The sequence below is a fragment of the Salmo salar genome, chromosome 15 (assembly GCF_965601325.2).
Source record: "Salmo salar chromosome 15, fSalSal1, whole genome shotgun sequence".
Lineage (NCBI taxonomy): Eukaryota > Metazoa > Chordata > Actinopteri > Salmoniformes > Salmonidae > Salmo > Salmo salar.
In genome coordinates, this window is record NC_138305.1 from 83,927,528 (window position 1) to 83,946,410 (window position 18,883).

The following is an 18,883-nucleotide window of genomic DNA, read 5'->3' on the forward strand; positions in this document are numbered from 1 at the left end:
TAACCATTCCTGAACCTGTGACCAAAAACAAGCTACATAGGGGCAATACCAGAATAAATTATCTATTGATTCTGTCTCTTCGTAGCAAAATCTACAGAGCTGAGATTGTTGTATGCCCCATATACAGTTGAAGTCGGAAATGTACATACACTTAGGTTGGAGTCATTAAAAGTCAGTTTTAATCTGTCTGTAAACAATTGTTGGAAAAATGACTTGTGTCATGCACAAAGTAGATGTCCTAACCGACTTGCCAAAATTATAGTTTGTTAACAAGAAATGTGTGGAGTGGTTTAAAAATAAGTTTTAATGACTCCAACCTAAGTGTATATAAACTTCCGACTTCAACTGATATATACAATTCTGTTGGTGGAAAGAATTGTATATAATAATTTAAATTGAAAAACCAAATGTTGAATCAAGTGTTGTTTTTTGTACCAGTTCATAAACCATGTGCCATGGAATCGGTACATCCAAAATCTCTTCATTTATTTTGCAACCTGTATGGCGCAGCTGTCAACATTTTTGTCCTCAAATGAAACTGGTACATTTTTCTATTTATGCCAATTCCTTTTAGCCAATTTGTATCTTTAATATATGGCAGGTAAAAAAGTTCCCTACCTTCTCCACTTGCCTCCTCCGTTTTTGTGGTAATGCTGCAATCAGTTATTGCAAATTTGGATTGAGCAGACATTCCCCATATATTTTCGATAGCTACATGTGACGTAACTCCGTTTCTATTCATAATATCATTAATAAATATAATAATGTTTTTCCCATAAAGATGTTTTAATTTTTATTAAATCAGTATATTTGAGTAACCATAACGTTTGTAATATTCGTTCATTCTTTTCTGGAGGATAAAACTGAAATTTTAACCAGCTTTTATGGCTTGTTTAATAAAGGGCAATACTTTAAACAAATTTTAAATTAGTCAGAAATTAGAAGTTGTAATCTGTACGAAGGCAAAAAGGCAATTTTCAACAAAGGCTGAGCCTTTCGTAATAATCTACTGGAAAAACCCCAAATGGTTAAGAATAACTTATGTTTGAGTGAAGCTTTTAGTAAGAGGTTTAAATCTTTAAGGTTTAATAATTTTAGCCCCCCAACTCATTCATTATATAAACTGATACGTTTAATTTGATCTGGCTTAGCATTCCAAATTAAAATAAAATATTCTTTGCTCATATGAATAAAAAAATGTGTCTGCAGTAGGCAGTGCCATTGTAAGTAAGTAAACTGTGATAGCACCATAGTTAAGCAGTTAGTTATTTTCCCATAAATAGACAAGTATTTACCTCTCCATGGTTGCAGAATCTTATCTATTTTTGCTAACTTCCTATTGAAATTGATTGTGGTAAGTTCATTTCTATTTTTTGATATGTGAATACCAAGTATGTCTACTTGTCACCATATGATGTCACCATCCGCCCATTTTATTGGTAAACTACAAGGTACAATAAACACTTTTAATGATCAAATATGTAGTATGGTACACTTGTCATAATTAGGTTTTAGTCCAGAGAGGCTAGAACAGTTATCAAGATCTTCAATGAGACTGTGCAGGGATCCAGATTGTGGACTTAAGGGGGGATTAATATATTTTTTTAAATATAAAAAATAAAAGATTCTACAAAAAGAGTCATCAGCATACATTTATTCCCTGGATTTTTAACATCGTGATGTTCTTGTTCAATCTAATTTTAATATCTAGCACTTCAAATGGCCATAATAAATATGGGGACAATGGACAGCCTTGTTTTACTCCTCTTAAAAGCTCAATACTTTCTGACAAGTAACCATGGATTTGCCTCCTTACCACTGTCTGCAAATTACACCGCTGATTTTAGATCTGAATTAGTGAAAACAGTAGGATACCCATATTAGCGACTTTATTTTACTATCCATTTTTCTATTGGAAATTGATTGATTCTGTTGCAATGGCTATACAATAACTATGAGCTAATAACTGCTGCCAGCTGCTCTTTATTGGTGCCAATTAGCCTAGCCATAACACCCCTTTCAAAGACACCTTTAGCTAGATGCTAGAATCCATAATTCAAAAGTATTCGGGTGAGGGTTAGAGAGAAAACAGACTGTACCATGTAAGCAGACAGTGGTGTTTTCAGAGAGCTTTCAAAGGCCATTGGCATAGACAAATGTACTGGTTCAGAGTATTTCAGTTCTACAGCCATGTGGAGATGGGTGGAGAAGGATTCTATAATGCAATCACTGAGGCAAACCTGGGCATACAGATAAAGAATCTTCAATGCCAGAGTCATAATTTAGGTTATTTTGTTCCGAAAAACTGCAGACATTTTACTCGTTGCTATTGTGCAATAGTAAAGAGATCATTTCTACATCATCCATGAAAGACCTTCCACACATTACTAATTGCAAGGCAACATTTGAATTATCACCTATTTTGAATTTAGGGATTAGATCCCTGTGAGACTTTTTAATAGAACTAAAAGTGACTAACTCAAAACCAAAGTTGTTTTATCAGCCAGGAGCAAGGTCTTTATATTAAAGTCGAAAATGGCTCTGTCCATCCAAAATGACCTACTTATTATGACCAAAATGAAGATGTATTTCTTTGAGAGTTTTGAATATATTTCCTTTTCTACATTAACAGGAGTATCAAAAGGACATTTATTTTCACGAACACAATGAAACCACTGAAGTATATGAATCCACTGCTCATTTGGTGAAAAGTATTGATGTACAAAGTCTCCAACAGAAAAAGTGTTCCATTGACTTCCATTCATTTGGCAGAACCTTTTCTTGACAGAGGTCGTGTCTGAAATTGCACCCCATTCCCTATCTGTATCGTGCACTACTTCGAAGTGCTGGTCAAATGTAGTGCACTATATAGGGAATAGATTGCCTGGCTACCCAGATTATTTGTTCCGGCCAAATGCCACTCCAGGCCCACAAAAGTTTCTTCTCTGTAATGAGTGTGGATTTGACTCCATCCCCGACCCCTCTAGAATGTGAACACATTCAGACCGTCTGATTTGTCCCAGAAACCAATGACTTGCGCCAGAGTCATAACACACGTGAATGAAGCGCCGTATTCAAAGTACATAATTGGCTTTGATACGGATTGGTTAGACACGATCCAATCCTTACTTTTTTCCCCACCACAAATTACTTTCAATGATGGCAGATTCAGACTGAAGTATGTAGAGAATGATAGAGAAGTGGAATAATTCAGTTTGAGCCTTCAGGCATGGGAATAGATGGTGCCTTTTTAGACAGCCAAAGTGACTAATTAAAGTACAGCAAGTAAGGGGGTGGAATGGGAGCTCTGCCTACCTTTTCAGCCAGGTCCCTCTTCTCCCTGCGATCACTGTCCTCCACCTCCATGTTCTCTATCCCTGAGTCCACATCCACTTGGGACATGCTGCTGGGCCACACGCACAGAGACAGAGAGGGAGAGAGGAGCAACATAGATAGGGACAACCAATTTATCCCTCCACCAGATCACACAAACAGGCTATCAACTGTACTCCAACTCAAAAAGGACAAAACACACTGTGGCGATGAACAGTTAAAATCAGCTTGTGGCGGTCCTATCGCCTATCACAAGCGCATAGTCTTATTTTCTGTTCATTTCCAGACGATTCTACATGTTGAATCGCCACCATTCATTGACACCCAGCAGTTGATCTCTTACACTTACGTTGCTTATGTGGCCATCCACCGCTTTTAAACGTTTGTCGGCACGGTTTTGTTGTTAAGATGTGCAATTAGCATTCAAGGTAAATTCATAACAGCTAAAATCCTTACGCCTCTGTTGTGCATTTAAGTGCTTTCGTGTTTTGTGCTATTCCCCTTACCTTACAGCTGCAATCTTTATCGGTGAACCTGTCACGTTTATTTGCGATATTACAACGGCTCGGACGCCATTGCACATGCGATAGAACAGCAGAGTATTTTTTTATACAATGCTGGATGCTAATTTCCTCAAGACAAAAACAAAACGTGCCTGGGGTGGCCAGTTTCACCTATCGGAGCTCAGCTTTAACACATATCTTTGTATAACCCACTGCACACATTGTATCTAGCTTTAAACTTTCTAACTTGAGTAGGAATGAAGGGATGCATGTGACATCTATTAAAGCTTTGGGTAAGGAGTTCATAAGGGGTGAATGGAGACACTAAGCACGAGATCAGACAGACCCCGGGCGATAACAATTGAACAGAGCTGAAATGTGATGACTATCATCCTAGCCTCTTCTCTTATGTTGAATTACACTTTGTTTCGTTTCTTTGACCATTTTAAACACACTTCAAAAGACAACAAATACAATCATTGACGAACACACAAAAAAGTCAGAAGACTTACAGTGGTGAGAGAAAATTTGAACCCTTTAGGATTTTCTACATAAGTTTGAGCTAAAATGTGATCAGATCATCATCTAAGTCCTAATAATAGATAAAGTGAACCTGCTTAAACAAATAAAAACAATTGTACTTATGAATTTCTTTATTGAGCACATTGAATTTAAGATCAATGTATTGGTTGGAAAAAGTATGTGAACCTCTTGATTAATCAGCTTAATTAAATGTATTAAACTTGTCAAACGTGTAGTATTTGGTCCCATATTCCTATTACAAAATCAATTTGCTCAATAAAGAAATGAAAAGGTTGTGTTATTTCTTTAATCAGGTTCACTTATTAGGACTTTGATCACATTTTAAGTCTAATGTATGCAGAAATATAGCAAATCCTAAAGGGTTCACAAACTCTCTCACCACTATTTCCAGTGTGGTCTTCTAAATTGACCTCTTACCCCTAAACACTCCTGTCCTGTAGATCTGAGAGGATTGGGGTAGATAAACATCATGGCAATAGCTTCATCTTGCCTTCGAATCTCCATATTGCTTACACCTCCTAGCCAAACCTCTCAAAACTGGGCTAAGGATCGGTTTTGAATCGACCAGCCCGAGTTACTCACCTCTTTTCACAGGAGGCTGTGTCAATGTCCATGCTCTGCGATCGGGAAAGACTCTGGGACTGGGTCTCCAGGCTGTTGGAGGGAGAGCTGGAGAGGGAGCTCACTCCCTCGCTGCTCTGACTGCAGTACGCCACCCCTGGGACAGGTACGAAAGGAAGAAAACAAATAAGCAAGGTACACAGGAGGAGACAAAATGGCACCATATTCCCTATATAGTGTACTACCCTTGGCCCTGGTCAAAAGTAGTACACTACATAGGGAGTAGGGTGCCATTTGGGACACATCCAAAGAGCTCAGTGTGTGAGGAATACAGTATATTTGACTAGACCCCCATGGCTTTTCTCTGCATATGTACAGTATGTCCATTGGCAACAAGCACTTTTTTGTCAGCTAGCCAAGTTAGGCCACCAGAAATGAACTTGAACACACAGCTGTGTGAGTGTGTGAATTGGAACGCCTGTCTACTCAACAGCTAAGGACAAAGCTGATTAAGGCCCATATCCAATGGCTAAAGAAAGACCAGGAATTACCACCTGACTACAGAACCCTCAACATAATGTGGAAAACCTGGGCCTTGTTCAGCAGGGCATCATTTAGCTGGATAGAAATACGTTGTGTAGAACAGACATGCCCGTGACATGTAAAAAAAAGTATGGCAGATGGACCGCAATGGTGCAGACTGCCTCCGTTGAAAATGAATGTCTTCTGCCTGACTGTAAAAGATATCAAAGCAGTTCATGGACACAGGGTGTTATTGTTAAAGCCTGATGCCAGTGCTGTTCGTTGCACCCTCCTGAACACGACCTTGGTTGTGTTCAATTGGGATGAACAGCTGTAAACTAACAGCATTTTCCACAAAGGTAGGCTAAGCCCTATTGCATTTTTATTTGCTAGCTAAGTTCATGCTGAGATAGAATACCACATGTGGAAATCGGTTTAACAGCTATTGGAAATTAGCTTATGTTTATTGAAAGCCTATATCAAATAATTTTACATTTTGGCAACTTAAAGGATTTGGGTCTATCATGTTTAAAAATTAAAAATAAAACACTTGAAATTGAGAACAACATCATTACACATTGTGAATCTCATTTAAAGCAATCAGTCAGTCATTAAGGTAGCTTCCTTTGCCAGAGTAGGCTAACCAGTACAAACAATAGGGGAGAAACTGTATTCATCCATATCTATGACTCAATAGTATAGGTTCTAGAGTACTGTATGTGTTTGTGAAAGCAGCATTTCTCACACCAATGCCAAATGGGGACACAGTTTATATCTCCCATGGACTTCAGAGCAAAATCCTAAAATAGGCCATTAACTGCAGAGGCAGTAGGAATTTAATGTTCAAGAATAAGCCCACAATCTGGGAATAGCCTATAGAATGCCACACTGCTTTCCACTCTTGACTTCCGCTGGCTGAGAATGTTAGCACTCTCATCTGTGCCCTTAGCTGAACTCAGGCCAAGGCTGGTGCACGAACGGCACAGTGACTGTGCACTTTCCTGGTAAAGGGCACGATGGCAGGTTCGGGAGACTTTGTTTTGCTTGAGACCAAGCTTGTTCATGGTGATTCCATAGCTGGTCACCATTTGATTGAGGCTACCAGGTTTTCCAAACCACTCAAGATCAACTTAACAAACAAGCCTACTCCAACCGGGCCTATTTTGCATCTGCTCTGAGTCCTGGAACTACTTAAAACCAGACTGCCTTCCAAAGTTTCTGAACTTTGGTTCTTTTAAGCCCAACTGAGTGGAAAATATACATTTGTACATAAGCATGTTCACTCAAGAGGCAGAGTATTTCAGCCTACTAATGCTTCTTACTAGTTAAATAAAGGTTACATTTAAATAAATAAAAATGTGTACTAGCCAGTAACATCTGAACTTGACCTATAGCCTAATTATGGCCACCTGTGTTTTGTTGTCATTCCCAGTATGAATGGTGAGGCTGAAATGCATCCATGCAGGGCGGATAAGGGAATTTTATTGAAGTGAGCCTTTGAGCGCTATTTCATTCACTATATAGCTAATTAGCCTACAGCAATGCCTTTACAGCAAGCAACAGCCTGCAAGCAATCTGAAAAAACTTGTTTAGCTCCCAATGTACGAGATTTTGTGAAAACTAGCTACAGAACACAGTATAAAAATGCTAACAAAAGATTGGAGGCTTTGCTGAATGTTTTGGTCATCTTTAAACATTCTGTCTAAGATGTGCTCATACCAGATGCGCCAATAGGAGAGGTGGCGGGGGTGACACTCTGGACATTGAGCCCAAGTGAATGTGAGGCGGCTGGTGGTAGGGGCTGGGGTGTGGCCCCTGAGGTCCCAGGAAGGGGCCAGGGGGGGGTCTCTCTCTGTGGGGACGTCAGGGGAGTGCTGAGGGGGGTGCTGGGCTGGGATGTTTGCCCTCCTGCAAGTCTGGCCAGTCTCCTTCTGCGGATCTGTAATGAACAGAAGCAAGCTAGCTAGTTACCCAATGATGATTCAGTCTACTTAACAGTATAACAGACCAACATGAGACACTGATTTGATCATTAATCATGGTCAAAGGGATACATTGGGATTTTGGCATTAAAGCCCTTTATCTACTTCCCCAGAGTCAGATGAACTCATGTATACCATAGTTATGTCTCTGCATCCAGTATGAAGGAAGTTGGAGGTAGTTTTGTGAGCCAATGCTAACTAGTGTTAGACTTCCAGTCATTGCACTATGGTATTTACTAGCATGCTAGCAGTTATCATATACTTCGTCATTGTGCAAACGCTAGTTAGCAACTTTCTTCAAACGGCATGCAGAGAGACAAAAAACAAAAAAATACTGATAGACGATAACATTTATTTAGGTGTTGTTTGCCTACATCTTTGGGAATAATAAAATGACAGCAAGAAGCTAGCTAGCTAACGGCATGTTAATCTGACTTGGGCCCGGTTTCTCAATAGCGATGGAACTTAGGTTAATGAATGTTTTAACAATGCATCTTTCTGACAGCTGCCAAAGATGAAACATCCATTTCCAAAAACACCACGCAGAGACAACGGTCGCTAAGTGTGCCACTGGAGCATGCCGATACTGATATCAGCTTTCTCCATTCAAATCTTTCGGTAGCATTAGAAATATTGCACAATACTGACGACGGATCAGCTCCTAGACAGATATTACCACCTACTGCTGCAAATATTGAGGCAGCTTACTTTAATGCTCAGCGTTGTTGTGGTGCCTGGAGAAGAAATAGCACGCTGTGTGAAAAAGTCTATGACAAACAGTAACACTCTGAATGACCTAAAATTACAAATTTCATATTTCTTTTTCACAGTCAGGCCAATCCAAGCTGTACTGTGCAAGTACCGTAATTTCCGGACTATTAAGCACACCTGAATTAAAAAATATATATTATTTTGAACATAAATAAGCCGCACATGTCTATAAGCCGCACGTGCCTACCGGTACATTGAAACAAATGAACTTTACACAGGCTTTAACGAAACACGGCTTGTAACAAAAATAAATAGGCTTTAACGAAACACGGCTTGTAACAAAAAATTAGCAGTAAGCTTTAGTTGTCTTTTTGCACTGAGTCAATTCCTCACGCTGCCGTTTCCAACGTCTTATCATCAACTCATTAAGACCAAGCTCCCGTGCAGCAGCTCTATTTCCTTTTCCAACAGCCAGATCAATCGCCTTCAACTTGAAAGCTGAATCATATACATCTCTCCGTGTCTTTGCCATGATGAGGGTGACAAAACGACTACCGTAATCAGAATGATGGGAAGTTTGAGAGCGCTCGATTTAATCTAAACAGTAAACAAAAGTTGTTTGACCTTAACCCGTTCGGCAATTTCATTGGTCTAATAAAAGCTTCATGCCGCCAAAAAACTGAGCACATCACAGAATGTGTTTTTTTGGAAGAAAAAAAAATTGAAAGCGGGAAAAATCCATATATTAGCCACGTCATTGTTTAAGCCGCGAGGTTCAAAGCCTGGGAAAAAAGTTGCGGCTTATAGTCCGGAATTTACGGTAGGCTAATAATAGGCCTAAATAGATGAGGCTTTGTCAGAAATTCTCAGGTTTCAAATATTTTCATGTTTTCGCTCTGTCAGTTTTTAAATAGAAAAACAGCCAAATTGGATGTTCTAGGTCCACAAACAGTGCTTTTAGCACATCAGGAGACCACTTTTGAGGATTGGGAAAATTCTAAGAAATTTTGATTTTTTTGTGTAGTTACCCTTTAATTCAGGCACCTAGCACTGTTTGGTTGTCTTGTTTCTGTAATGCACATGAGATGGTGTTTACAAAACAAATGGATTGATGCAAATAATCATATCGTTTCTTCCAGGTCGGCATAGGCTACTTTGTAGCTAGTTAACATCTAATGGAGAAGGTTTTTTGAGAAAGGCCTTCTGTTAGCCTTTCAATCTATCTTTTTCCTGTTCCTTAATTGTTTGAAACCTTGACGTTTTACTTCATGAGGCACATCTTGCTTCAAATAAGCCTATTGCCAAAATCCCCCCATAGAAACGTGGAGGCAAATATATTATAAAAGACTTCGTCATATGCACGGAGGCAATTATTTTATAAAGACTCTTATGTGCTCTCCTGTTTTATTGGTTTCCAAATCATCTTTCTTTCATTGTCAAGCAGCTAAAGGCAGTATCCTAGTCATATTAGCAACCCATGATAGTTATTGCCTCTTTAGATCTCCACTCTTTCTAAATGGATATTTCCATCTCTGTCCATGAGACCGCTTGCATCTGTGGTGCACAAATTGCATTTGGGAACATATGTGAGTAGGCCTACCACCGTGTGCACATTACTGCACTTAAAATGTGAAGAAATAATTGTTGATAAACATTTGAAGTTAAACATTATGATCCGTTTCATCAGCCTTATTAATTGAGTGTATACATCCACTACTTTGATTCGCATCCTAGTGATTAAGTAGTGAGTATACACAATGCCCACAAGAAAAACTAATAACACTGCTAATGCTTACCCAATAACAAAACGCACTAAATTACCAATTTGGTACATAACTGCGCACCTGTTACGCTACACATCATGAAATATATTGAAATATTACAGACAGTAGCCGACAAGTAGCAAAATAGAACTCTTTGAAAATGTAATGCATATGATTGAAGTTGGCCTATAGTCTACTAATGATATTTTTTTGCAGTCATCTCGGTTTTCATTGGAAACATATCTGTATACATCGCTTGTTTGTATTAATTGCAAAGACATTGGCAACTTTGTATTTGTAGTCAAGTTTGTTCATTAGTTATCGGCGGTCACAGAGAGACGGATAAACCAAGTGATTATATGTTTAGCGGAGTTCTTCTGTGTATAAAGCGACGCGGGAGGGCAAAAAAAGCATCTAACGACGCACTTGGCTGTTCTACGAGTGTTGTGAGACAGGTGTTAGATTACGAGCGTTTTGATAATACTAGTTTTGGCAAACAAAAGATTTAACGACGCTCCTACGAAGGTTATAATGATGAATTTAGCGTTAAGAGGCTTTTTGGAAAACGGGCCCTGATTGGTTGCACAATGCCATGGTGGCCTGCTGTGTTATGCTGAGTCGCCTAGCTAGCTAACGTAGCTACCTGCCTTTAGTTAATAGGCTAGCTAGTTACATAGAGTGTGGGCTAAATAGCCAGTAACGTTACTAATGTATCAAAACATACCCATTAATGGACGTCAAGGTATCCAAACCCTTATTATCGAAAAGGCCAGCGTTAAAATGATGTGTTGGCTAGCTAACATTACTGTTAGATCTCCGGCTTTTGCTTAACGCGTTACTGTAGTGTCACTGACTAGCTAGCTACATTAGCCTTTGAAAGGGTAACGTTAACAACGACGACATGGACTTTTATCGACACAAATTGGGAAAAACGAATAGTGGTTTTTAGCAACATTACGTCGTTATCTTACCTCGTCGGCACTCAACTCCTCCATCGTTTTCCCTTTATTTTCAGCTAGCTTTACTAATTTTGCCAGCCAGCTAGCTATCTGTTTAATAGAACCAAATGTGCATAGTCTAACTCGTGAAACAAATAGCAATTTGTCTTGATTGCCTCGAAGTAAATAAAAAAAAAAGGGATGCGTGCGTTTCCTCAAATGAGTGCTATCTATTCGAATTATACGAAGAATGAAACAAACACAAAAGTATTATTCATCAAAACCACTGAGGTATGATCAAAACACGAAGGTTGCCATTTTGGATCATGTGTCACGTGACTGGGGACTGACACTTTACAAAGGGAGGTCCCAATACCGGGAGGTCTTACACTATATACAAAAGTATGTGGACACCCCTTCAAATGAGCGGATTCGGCTACTTCAGCCACACCCGTTTCTGTCAGGTGTATAAAATCGAGCAAACAGCCATGCAATCTCCATGCCTCAGCCGCGAAGTGGTAGGCCACGCAAGCTCAGAGAACGGGATAGCCGAGTGCTGAATCGTCTGTCCTCGGTTGCAACACTCACAACCGAGTTCCCAACTGCCTTTGGAAGCAACACCAGCGAAAGAACTGTTCGTCGGGAGCTTCATGAAATGGGTTTCCATGACCGAGCAGCCGCACACAAACCTAAGATCACCATGGGAAATGCAAAGCGTCGGCTGGAATGGTGTAAAGCTCGCCGCCATTGGACTCTGGAGCAGTGGAATCGTGTTCTCTGGAGTGATGAATCATGCTTCACCATCTGGCAGTCCACAGAGGAATCTGGGTTTGGCGGATGCCAGGAGAATGCTACCTGCCCGACTGCATAGTGCCAACTGTTAAGTTTGGTGGAGGAGGAATAATGGTCTGTGGCTGTTTTTCATGGTTCGGGCTAGGCCCCTTAGCTCAGTTCCAGTTGAGGGAAATCTTAACGCTACAGCATACAACAACATTGTAGACGATTCTGTGCTTCCAACTTTGTGGCAACAGTTTGGGGAAGGCCGTTTCCGGTTTCAACATGACGATGCCCTCATGCACAAAGCAATGTCCATACAGAAATGGATTGTCGACTGGCCTGCAAAGAGCCCGGACATCAACACCATCCAACACCTTTGGGATGAATTGGAATGCCAACTGCGAGCCAGGCCTAATCGGCCAATGTTAGTACCTGTCCTCACTAATGCTCTTGTGGCTGAATGGAAGCAATTCCCCGTAGAAATGTTCCAACATCTAGTGGAAAGAATTCCCAGAAGAGTGGAGGCAATTTTAGCAGCAAAGGAGCACTCCATATTAATGCCCATGATAATGCCCATGATTTTGGAATGAGATGTTCGACGAGCAGAAAGTACACATACTTTTGGTCATGTCGTTTATGTGTCAAAATAATACTTGTTTACACTAAACTGTGATAACTTATGTTATTATCTTGGTTAAATTACATTTAGCTGATTATATTTTTGGGGGAAGGTAGCCTAGGGTCAGAGGCGCAGGCCAGCAACCTCGGTCGTAAATTCAAATCCCAAATCTGGTCTTGCAACCGGTGGGTATCCTATCCCCACATGATCTACAAACTAAATCATATAATTACTGGTATCACAGGCTCTTATTGGCAAATCTTTGACTGCTGCTAATACAACAACTAGTCTTGGCAGTCCTCTTTTATTATCATATTCTCGTCCACCTATCCTTGACATGTTCACTGGGACAGGGGTTTTGGAGAAAAAAGTCATAGCCTAGACCAGAGCTCTCCAACTCTGTTCCTAGAGAGCTACCCTACTGTAGGTTTACGCTCCAACCACAGTTGTATCTGACCTGATTCAACTCATCAACCAGCTAATTATTAGAATTTGATAAGCAAGATTAGGGTTGAAGCAAAAACCTATAGGACGGTAGCTCTCCAGGAACAGGGTTGGAGAGTCCTGGCCTAGACGTCTGCTTCAGGAAGCCCTGATCATCTTTTTTTATTTCACCTTTATTTAACCAGGTAAGCTAGTTGAGAACAAGTTCTCATTTACAACTGCGACCTGGCCAAGATAAAGCAAAGCAGTGCGACACAAACAACAACACAGAGTTACACATGGAATAAACAAGCGTACAGTCTATAACACAATAGAAAGGGAAAAAAAGTCTAAATACAGTGTGCAAATGGCATGAGGAGGTAAGGCAATAAATAGGCCATAGTAGCGAAGTAATTACAATTTAGCAAATTAACACTGGAGTGATCGATGTGCAAGTAGATATACTGGTGTGCAAAAGAGCAGAAAAGTAAATAAAAACAGTATGGGGATGAGGTAGGTAGATTGGGTGGGCTATTTACAGATGGGCTATGTACAGCTGCAGCGATCGGTTAGCTGCTGAGATAGCTGATGTTTAAAGTTAGTGAGGGAAATATAAGTCTCCAGCTTCAGCGATTTTTGCAATTCGTTCCAGTCATTGGCAGCAGAGAACTGGAAGGAAAGGCGGCCAAAGGAAGTGTTGGCTTTGGGGATGACCAGTGAGATATACCTGCTGGAGCGTGTGCTACGGGTGGGTGTCGTTATCGTGACCAGTGAGCTGAGATAAGCCGGAGCTTTTCCTAGCATAGACTACACCGCTCGTGTCGCGTGCGCAAGCGTTGCAAAATAAATGTAGAAATCTGTTATTCAATTATTGCGCCCACACTGCTTGTGCGCGTCTGCGTTGCCAAGGGCTAAAATAGAAGTCCTTTCTATTTCTGACACAGATCGTGCTGCAAGTCCTGCCTCTCCCATCTCCTCATTGGTTTATAGAAGCAGGTACCCACGTGCCATCTCCTCATTGGTTATACCCACGTGGGTGATTGAAAGACGAACTGTGTTGCCGGTCGTCGTGGTAACACTATGAAAGTTTAGATGCCAATCACCATATAAGTTCAAAGATGAAAAAGCCTGGAAGGAGGAGAGATGACTAGAAATGATTCGGTTGACCGTTTTATGTGTGGATTAATTGTCGGAGTAGAGGACCTTGTGCATTTCAGGTAAAATAACAACTCAATGTTTATATCCCAGGACAAATTAGCTAGCAACAGCAAGCTTGCTAAATAGGACAAATTATCTAGCAAGTGCAAGCTAACTAGTGAAATTGCCATAAATTAATGTTATTGGTTCAGAGTTTGTTTTTATATTTTAACCTGCGTGTCGTGATCGCGTTTGGTGTAGGGGGCCAAAATAAATTCATGCACGATGGCGCACGAGCGCAGCCGGTTTGGGAGCCGTGTAAGGGGCTTTGGTGACAAAACGGATGGCACTGTGATAGACTGCATCCAGTTTGCTGAGTAGAGTATCGGAAGCTATTTTATAAATGACATCGAAGTCGAGGATTGGTAGGACAGTCAGTTTTACGAGGGTATGTTTGGCGGCGTGATTGAAGGAGGCTTTATTGTGAAATAGGAAGCCGATTCTAGATTTCATTTTGGATTGGAGATGTTTAATATGAGTCTGGAAGGAGAGTTTACAGTCTAGCCAGATACCTAGGTATTTGTAGTTGTCCACATATTCTCAGTCAGAACCGTCCAGAGTAGTGATGCTAGTCAGGTGGGCGGGTGCGGGCAGCGACCGGTTGAAAAACATGCATTTGGTTTTACTAGTGTTTAAGAGCAGTTGGAGGCCACGGAAGGCGTGTTGTATGGCATTGAAGCTCGTTTGGAGGTTAGTTAACAGTGTCCAAAGAAGGGCCAGATGTATACAGAATGGTGTCTTCTGCGTAGAGGTGGATCACCCGCAGCAAGACCGACATCATTGATATATATATACAGAGAAAAGAGTCAGCCCGAGAATTGAACCCTGTGGTACCCCCATAGAGTGCCAGAGGTCCGGACAACAGGCACTCCGATTTGACACACTGAACTCTCTGAGAAGTAGTTGGTGAACCGGGCGAGGCAGTCATTTGAGAAACCAAGGCTGTTGAGTCTGCCGATAAGAATACGGTGATTGACAGAGTCGAAAGCCTTGGCCAGGTCGATGAAGATGGCTGCTTCTTCAGAAGAAGATCTTCAGAGAATGTGTAAATCTACACTAAACATAGACACTGAAACCTTAGGCTGCTGCTTTTCAGCCCTTTTGACGATAGGCTACACATGAGCTCATGCTCAAAATGCAGTGAAAAGAGAGTATTATAAAAGAGTATCATAAAGGCTGTATGATTTATGGAGTCAACTAATTGACAGTGTTACATTTCCACATTTTTATTTTCCATATTATACAGTCTATGCTTGATATTTTATTCACAAGTTTGTGGCAAGTCTGTTGGAGCTAGGAACACAAGCATTTCACTACACCCGCAATAACATCTGCTAAATATGTGTATGTGACTGATAAAATCTGATTTGAAGTCTTTAGAATTTCTCTTAAAACTGACTTTGTCAGCAAGGCTAATGACTTTGGGAAAATCAAATCCAGTTATGTTTAGATTATTCTCAGCTCCCTACCTTGCCTCATGGCAAGACAGAACAAAGGACCACAAAGAACACAATTTAACTTTGTGTACCGGTAATAAGGCAAAGTCTTCTCCAGTTACTGACTGATATCTGCTAAGATTTCCTAAGCCTTTACAATGTGAAATATAATTTTCTTAAACATCCATATTATAGACCAGGGCTACTCAACTCTTACCCTACGAGGTCCAGAGCCTGCTGTTTTTTTTTTACCTGATAATGAATTGCACACACCTGTTGTCCTAGGTCTAAATCAGTCCCTGATTAGAGGGGAACAATTAAAACATGCAGTGGAACTGGTTTCGAGGTCCAGAGTTGACTTTGAGGGTTATAGACCATTATTAATTCAGGTGAGAATTCTCCTCTTAAAAATGTCAACCAAGCCCTGCTGTGTTCTTCTTTTCAAATGATGTACCGTACAATTTTAGAACAATAATCCAATGGTGTCCACTAATGGTCAAAAAGCATAATGTTTTTCATTTGGGACTATCAAACGAACAGGCAAGTCATATTGCCCCAGACAATGCCAGATAATTTACAGCTCTTAGACCTGGGTTTCTTTCCCATATGCTTAGGGTTCGGTCTAGGAATAACACAATTGGTTTACATCATGGAACATCCTATCTTCTTCTCAAGAAGATGGTCGATGTGAGTAAGGTCTTTAATCAGGTCAACACTTGAAAGGCTGTGGGGCCAGATGGTATTCCAGGACTCGTTCTCAGAGCATGCGCAGATCAGCTGATAGTCATATTCACGGTAATTTTCAACCTCTCCTTGTCCCAGTCTATAATCTCCACGTCTTAAAATGACTACCACCATTCCTGTTCCCAAGAACTCCAACGTTTCATGCCACAATGACTAACGCCCTGTAGCATTCACATCTGTAATCATGAAGTGTTATGAAAGACTGGTTATGACACATCAACTCCATCATCCCAGACACCCTAGATCCACTCCAATTTGCATACTACCCCAACAGATCCATAGACAACACAATTGCACTCCACACTGCCCTCACCCACCTAGATAAGAGAATGCTGAGAATGCACATAGTCTGGGTAGCCATTTGATTAGATGTTCAGGAGTCTTATGGCTTGGGGGTAGAAGCTGTTTAGAAGCCTCTTGGACCTAGACTTGGCGCTCCGGTACTGCTTGTCGTGTGGTAGCAGACAGAACAGTCTATGACTAGGGTGGCTGGTGTCTGACAATTTTTAGGGCCTTCCTCTGACACCACCTGGTATAGAGGTCCTGGATGGCAGGAAGCTTGACCCCGGTGATGTACTGGGCCGTTCGCACTAGCCTTTGTAGTGCCTTGCAGTCGGAGGCCGAGCAGTTGCCATACCAGGCAGTGATGCAACCAGTCAGGATGCTCTCGATGGTGCAGCTGTAGAACCTTTTGAGGACCTGAGGACCCATGCCAAATCTTTTCAGTCTTCTGAGGGGGAATAGGTTTTGTCGTGCCCTCTTCATGACTGTCTTGGTGTGCTTGGACCATGTTAGTTTGTTGGTGATGTGGACACCAAGGAACTTGAAGCTCTCAACCCGCTCCACTACAGCCCCGTCGATGAGAATGGGGGCGTGCTCAGTCTTCTTTTTCCTGTAGTCCACATTCTTTTTCACTGCTTGGTATGGCAACAGCACCGCCCTTGATCACATGGCGCTACAGAGGGTGGTGTGGACAGCCCAGTACATCACTGGGGCTGAGCTCCCTGCCATCCAGGACTTCTATATCAGGCTGTGTGAAAGGAAGGACCAGAAAATTGTTAAAGACTCCAGCCTCCCAAGCCATAGACTGTTCTCTCTGCCTCCGCACAGCAAGCGGTACCGGTGCATCTAGTATGACACCAACAGGCTCCTGAACAGCTTCTATCCTGATGCCTAGTCATCTTCCCCTGGTACATATCTACCTCTATCACTCTAGTATCACTGTACATTGTAATTATGGTAATGGAACTGACCCTGTACATAGCTTCTTACTTTCTTGTGTTCTTATTTCTCATGTTTTTGTTCTGTCATTTTATTTTTTGTGCAACATTGATATTGATTACTGCATTGTTGGGTTTGGAGCTTGTAAGAAAGGCATGTCACTGTACTTGTGTAAGTGACATTGAAATTTGAAACATTAAAGTGCATTCCTTCACATTCTTTTTGAAAACTTGCTTGCAGACCTGGCCTTCACAGTATAACTCCTGAGAAAAGAGAGTAGGAATATAAGATGCATAAGAGAATGTAGTTTATCCTTCTCTATTCAGAGTCCAATCACAATTCTTCTTCCCAATCTGTTCCCACACCAGCAACTGTATGATACACACAGAGCAAAAAGCATGTTCATAATTTTTGAAAGACTGACCTCGTAGTTTATGTAGGCTAGCTAGAACAAGCTGAATTACACTAATCCTTATCACAAATGCTCTTTTAATGGAAACCTCAATATTCTTTGGATGATCTAATCTTTGACCAAAGTGGTTAATGTCAGGTTAGTCTCGCACAACCTGACTAGAAGGCTGGTCCAGGTCGTTAGGGTGCGTTCCTTCACTAACTTGAACTGCAGAATGTTTGAAGGAACGCTCACTAATGACCTGGACCAGACCTAGCTGAGCCAGTGCAAGACTTGGGAGTCTGGCTTTGCTAGACTTAAACAGGTTGCCTGGATCGCACCTTGCAGTGCCTTGTATCTAGCCCGTTGGTAAACTCCTGGTCCACTCTGAAAGAGAAAGTATAGTTGCAGAAGGGGCTGAGGATTTTGATTATGTACAGGTGACCCTGTTACTCAATCACCTCCCACAGCTTTAGCATCTGGGCGATTTTACAAACTGTGGGATCAATACCTGGTGATGGACAGAGTGTAAAAACACATGCTCAGACATACACTGAGTATTCCAAACATTAGGAACACCTTCGTAATATTGAGTTGCACCCTGGCTTGAAGACACCAGCTGTTACTACCAAACATATTATGAACATGACTAGAGTCGATACAGTGATTGCTTGTATGATGTCAGAGATGATAAATTGTACATAACTGAAAATAAATAACCATTTCGCCTGTTTTGCTTGGGAACATTTGAGATGAGGGTTTGGCGTGAGCTTTCATTCGGTCCTGCTAAATTGAGCACCACCGTAGCTAGGCTAGGTTTTCGATCATTGATCAAGAAACAGAAGTTCATTTCTAGAAATAAGACAAGTCAAGATAGGAAGCGCTTGGCTGCATTGCCTTTGTTGCCAAACAAACAAAAAACAAATGAAGGGACATTCTGCAGTTTCAATCAACTCAGTGATTCCATACAGTGCCTCTACTAACGCAACCCTTGAGTGGGTATTGTATCTACACTTCAATCAACTATTGTAATACATTTCATGTTATTATCAGAACAATGCTTATCTGATCAGGAAATTTGATCGTAAAAAGGAAGACTAACAAAAAAAGTTTCTAATAACCTGTATTTGAAGCAGACAGAATAGGTGTGAACGGTTGGGATTTCCTCAAGATGGATGTACAGTTTTTTTCTTGGAGACAGCAATGACACTGACAGAAG

General features: G+C 41.0%; 1 protein-coding gene across 10 annotated transcripts in view; it reads right to left on the reverse strand.

Moving 5' to 3' along the window:
• ube4b (ubiquitination factor E4B, UFD2 homolog (S. cerevisiae)) overlaps nucleotides 1-11,199 on the reverse strand; it is a 51,547-nt gene extending 40,348 nt beyond the window's left edge. For 5 of the 10 annotated variants that reach the window (XM_014145790.3, XM_014145789.3, XM_014145787.3 and 2 more), the window contains exons 1-4: nucleotides 10,890-11,198; nucleotides 7,182-7,401; nucleotides 4,962-5,097; nucleotides 3,316-3,406 (exon numbers count right to left, since the gene is read on the reverse strand). In XM_014145790.3, the coding sequence (XP_014001265.1) occupies nucleotides 3,316-3,406; nucleotides 4,962-5,097; nucleotides 7,182-7,401; nucleotides 10,890-10,913 (471 nt within the window). In that variant the 5' untranslated portion in view covers nucleotides 10,914-11,198. Of the gene's footprint in view, nucleotides 1-3,315; nucleotides 3,407-4,961; nucleotides 5,098-7,181; nucleotides 7,402-10,889 lie in introns of all 10 variants that reach the window. The other 5 variants (XM_014145791.3, XM_014145793.3, XM_014145792.3 and 2 more) reach the window with 3 other exon arrangements.
• Between the last annotated feature and the right edge of the window lie 7,684 nt (nucleotides 11,200-18,883).